This window comes from Oryza sativa, chromosome 4, assembly GCF_034140825.1.
Source record: "Oryza sativa Japonica Group chromosome 4, ASM3414082v1".
In the NCBI taxonomy this organism is placed as follows: domain Eukaryota; kingdom Viridiplantae; phylum Streptophyta; class Magnoliopsida; order Poales; family Poaceae; genus Oryza; species Oryza sativa.
In genome coordinates, this window is record NC_089038.1 from 5,612,267 (window position 1) to 5,617,089 (window position 4,823).

General features: G+C 52.5%; 1 protein-coding gene across 1 annotated transcript; it reads right to left on the reverse strand.

Moving 5' to 3' along the window:
• Positions 1-542: 542 nt before the first annotated feature.
• On the reverse strand, positions 543-1,517 carry LOC136356058 (uncharacterized). The gene is made up of 3 exons (XM_066309477.1): positions 1,056-1,517; positions 883-966; positions 543-786 (listed from the first exon to the last, which is right to left on the reverse strand). The coding sequence occupies exon 1, from the start codon at positions 1,449-1,451 to the stop codon at positions 1,059-1,061; it is 393 nt and encodes a 130-aa protein (XP_066165574.1). The 5' UTR covers positions 1,452-1,517; the 3' UTR covers positions 543-786; positions 883-966; positions 1,056-1,058.
• Between the last annotated feature and the right edge of the window lie 3,306 nt (positions 1,518-4,823).

Here is a 4,823-nt window from a genome sequence, read left to right on the forward strand (position 1 = left end):
CTTTCAGTTCGAATCAGGAACTTTCATCTCAAAAATCACAAAAACTTGCGATAAAATGAATACTTTCATCGAAAAACCACAAAACTTTCAATTGAAAAATCCATAAAACTTTCATGTCATAGTCAAAATTGCTCTTCTTCCTCAAGGTCGCCATCTTCCCGGTCACGACCGCAGCTATGACCATGTCGTTGGTGCCTGCTACTGCTACTCCTCTGCGACGCATGGCGGCGGCATTGATAGTGGAGTCCCCATGGCTATGGTTGAGGAGCTAGGGCACGCGGATGGAGAGGGGGATTGGGGAATAGAGGGCAGCTGGGAACGTAGACAGCGACAGGGATGAGGATTGTGGCCGGAAGATCAATGGGCGACGATTAGCAGCTCTATCAAAGTTGTCGATCGGGAATGGAGGAAAGATAAGGGAATGAGTGAGCGAAGGAACAAGAAGAGAGAAATCGAACTCCTCTGCCTCCGGACTACTGGACTCTGTGCCGCGCCAAATAGGAATCCTAGACATTTACACCCTTTAGACGAGCTGAAAGAACTACAAAGCAGATTTGACATATCTACGACACTAGGCACCAATAACAACCACATGTGACAGATGTCGATCCTTATTCTAATCGACAACAACATGAACAGGTAAAAGCAGCATGTGCAAGAAATTCTCACAGAAGTAGTATGAGGCTCGGTTTCATGGCGTTTGCTTGGGTTTGTCAAGCTAGTCGTCGTGCCCGGTTTCGGCAAAGCCAGCACAAGCTGCTCATCTTCTACTTCCATTCCGATCACCTGCACGCGCACACGGCATACACATCACACATGTTTCTCTTCCACATCTCACATCAGCCCTTTGAAACAAGCACAACCGGGGTCATGAGAACTAACCTTTCCAACACCTTTCCCCTTAACAAGAGGGGCAGCAGCCTCATTCTTCTCATCCATCTTTTCCTTGTCCACTACCTTTTTCATCTGCCAACAACACTAATTTGTGTTAGAAATGCAGCAAAACTAACCAAAGAAAAAAAAAAGAGATTGGTGAAGTGGAACGATGTATTAACCTTTCACTGAAACACGCCTCTGTCAAGCGGATTAGGCTCCGAAATAATCTTGGTAGACTCGTCGTCAGAGGAGGAGGAGATCACCACAACGTCCACCTCCTTCTCCTTCTCTTTCTCCTTCTCCATCACCGGATCCTCCCCTCTACTGCCACCACCAGCAGAAACGGCTTCGTCTCCTCCATACCTGACCACCTTGCCCTCGTACTCCAGCACAAAGTCCTCGTTCTCGTAGACAAGCAAGTTCTCCAAGAACAAGCGGTAGTCATCTTCGATGTCGGCGCTGGCGTCGTACACGGCGGGCACCGTGTTCTCCTCGCGCTCCTTGCGTACGGTGTCCGGGGAGGACGCGGCGGCGGCGGCAGAGGAAGAGGCGGTGCGGGGGTTCGGCTTCGGCATCGCTGGAGAAGATGGGGATCTTGGGGAGCGGGGGGATGCGTGCCAAGGAAGCGGTTGTCGTGTGTGTTGGCGGCGTGGGCGGGACGAAGAGACGCATATGATTTCGACTAATATATCCTCCACGAGTTGGGCCACAAGATGGTTCCTTCTTTTTGAGACTTGAACAAACGAGTTGAAATTCAATAGGCTGGACGGACTCTAGTGGGATCAGGTCGAGGAATAAGTTCACTTTTGACCCCTCATCCTTGATGTCTGGGTTTTAAAAACGGAATCAGCGTGGGTCCCACCTGTCAATCTCAAACTTCCCTTTTTTTTCTTCTTCCTCATCTATTCTTAGGTTCGCTCGCTACTACTACAAAATCAATTTTTTATGGCATCACCCATTTTTTTTCTCTGTCGGTTATACGTCGAAACCGCCAACGAAAATATAACGGGGGATCGGTGGCTACGGACCGCCAGCAAAAATGGATCTTCGCTGGTGGCCAGGTTAAGTGGACCGCTAGCAAAAATATAGCTATTTTCGCTAGCGGCCCATTTAAACAACCACCAGCGAAAATATCTCTATTTTTAATGGCGGGGTATAAGAACAGCCGCCGTAAAAAAGATCGTGGGGGCGTGGGGACTAAGTCCAAGTGGGAGGCCTTTTTTAAAAAAACTGTTAGTGGGAGGATAAATATGCCCCGGATCCATCTCTCCACCGCATCTCTCCCTCAACCTCTCTCTTAGATCCATTTCTCCTCTCCCCTCCACTCCCACCTCTCCCTCAATCGTGGTTGGCGGCGGCGGCAAGTGGAGCTGCGGCGGCGGATCAGGCGGCGAGGAGGCTCACGCGTGGCGATCCGGTGGCGCGAAGGCACGTGGGTGGCATGGAGGCTCGCGACGGTGGGCGGGCCAGCAGAAGTCAGGCGAGGCTGCGGGAAGGCTCGCACGTGGCGGATCTGGCGGCGGGGAGGTACGGAGGCGTGGAGGCTCGCGCCGGCGGGCGAAACTGGGGGCGGGGAGGCTCGCGGCAGCAGGCGAGGCTGTGGGCGGGCTATGGAGCTCACGTCCAACCCGCTTTACCGTCAGCGGCAGCGCAGGGGAGGGGGCTCGGCAGCGGCAAGGGGATCGACGGTGACAGAGCTTGGCGGTGGTGGATGGCACGTGGCGGGGCTCAGTGATGACGGTGCGTGGTGGCAGCAAGGGGCTCGGTAGCGATGGCGCGCGGCTCTCTCCTCTCTGCGCCTCCGGCCTCCCACCTCCCTCCGCCTCTCTTCGGCTCGACGGCGACTGCACCGGCAGGATGACTTTGTGTCCGCCAGATCTAGTGCTGGTGCCCCTCGACGGTGGATGGCGACGAGATGCATGCTGTGAAAATCGATTTGCTTCACTGTAATGGATTTGTTGATGTTAATTTGTTGATGTGAATCTGTTGATTTGTTGAATTTGTTGATGTGAATCCGCTGATCTATTGATGAATATGTTAATGGGAATCTAGATGTTGATGAGTTTTTTTTTTTTCAAAATGATGTTGAGGTGTTTTTGTTTTGAAAATCATGATGAATATGTGGATTTTTTTTTTGAAAAATCTCTTCACTCGCGGTTGACCTAAAGGTGCCGTCAGCAAAAAAAAATCCATTTTTGCTGGCGGATTTCTTAGGACGACGCCTGCAAAATTCGATTTTTGCTAGCAGATTTCTTAATACGCCACCTGCGAAATTCAATTTTCACAAGTGGATGAGGCCCGCTCTGGCCTTTGGTTGCTGGTGGCTCGTCTTTTCGCTTGTAAAAATTGATTTTCCCCGTCATGGAAAAACCGATTTCGTAGTAGTGTGAACTCCACTTCTTTGTGCTACAATAGGAAACCGGCACGAACGTTCCAGGCAGCAACCCCTGGAGCGCGATCGTGGAGGAGTCCTTGGCTTTGGCGAGCACGGAGAGGGCTGAACTGCTGTGAAGAAAAAACGCAAAAACTAGAGAAACAAATCACACACGCCGGCTGAACTGGTGTGATGAACAAATGCAAGAACTTCCAGAAAATATTTTCAGATGAGAACTCACGAACTGCACATATATAGCTCAATTAAAATCCACATATGAAGTGAAAAAAATGGTGTTTCTGATTTAGTCCGACACGGTAAGCGTACTGTCGTCACGCTGTAGGGGGTTGAGCACCTTGGCCCGCTCCTCGACGGGGACGCGTCGGGGAGTCCCATGATCCGCTTCACGCAATCCCTCCCTGCCACCGCTGTCACCTGCATCCTCCTCCTCCTTGCCACCCGTATCGACAACCTGTTGCGGCGCGAGCTGCCCGCTGTGGACGTTCCCGTTGCTGTCAGAGGCGAGAGCACCTGCAGTATCCCCGCATCGTGGTCGACTGGTCGTCGTCGTCCCGTGCCGCCGGCGCTGTGCAGTAGCACGTAAAAGGACTGGCCGTAGGTCGAGGGGCTAGACGGAGGACGTGAAAGGAAGTTTTAGAGGATGGTTTTTGTTGATGTGACGCTGACATGATAATGTTGACCTAGTCTTTCATCCAACGTGGCATTAGAATTAAAAAAAACTATGATTCACACATAAAATAAATTATGGAGCCCACATGTCATCCTCCCTCTCTCTCTCTTCTTCCTCCATCTCTCTCCCTTCTCTCCTTCTTTCTCGTGGCGCAATCGGCGAGCAGGGGGGAGACGGAGCGGTGGCGGCGGCGGGTGATGGCCGGAGCAGCAGCGGCGGTGGCAGGCGAGGGCCGGAGCGGCGTCGGCCAAGCAGAAGGCGGTGCTCAACCACAGTCCACAGTCACACGCTCGCGTGGCATGACGGCGACCTCGCGGCCGATGAGGTCTGTCGCCGCCGCGTTTGTCCTAACCACTTCTCCAGCGCTCAACCATCTCTCCTTCCCCTTCGCCCACCATCACTGCCATAGTGTAGTTCCTCGGTGGAGGCCTGCGCGGTGCCGTGCGAAGCCGGCGGTGGAGGACGTGGTAGACGACGAGAAGGAGAAGGAGACCTGGCGGCGGGAGGACAAGCCCGAGGGGAAGGACGGAGGAGAGGAGGTGCTCGGGCGCGGGTGGTTCATGGTTGATGAGATTGGCATGGACATCCTCACCATCGCCTTGCCTGCTGTGCTCGCCCTCGCCACCGACCCCATCACGGCGCTCATCAGCACCTCCTTCGTTGGTCATGTCGGTAAGGACCTTAACTGCTTCCTCACTACTTGTAATTGTCCCTTCATTCTGTAGAAATCTACATTTACGGCACAAGAAGAATTATATCCCCTTTTGGAGTGAGCTGAATTTCTTGCGTCGGTTCTTGACAATGAAATATGGAAAATTATTCTTTCTATGAAATTACGAGAAATACACAGGGGTCTTCCGGCTAGCTTCATAAGGTGGTGGA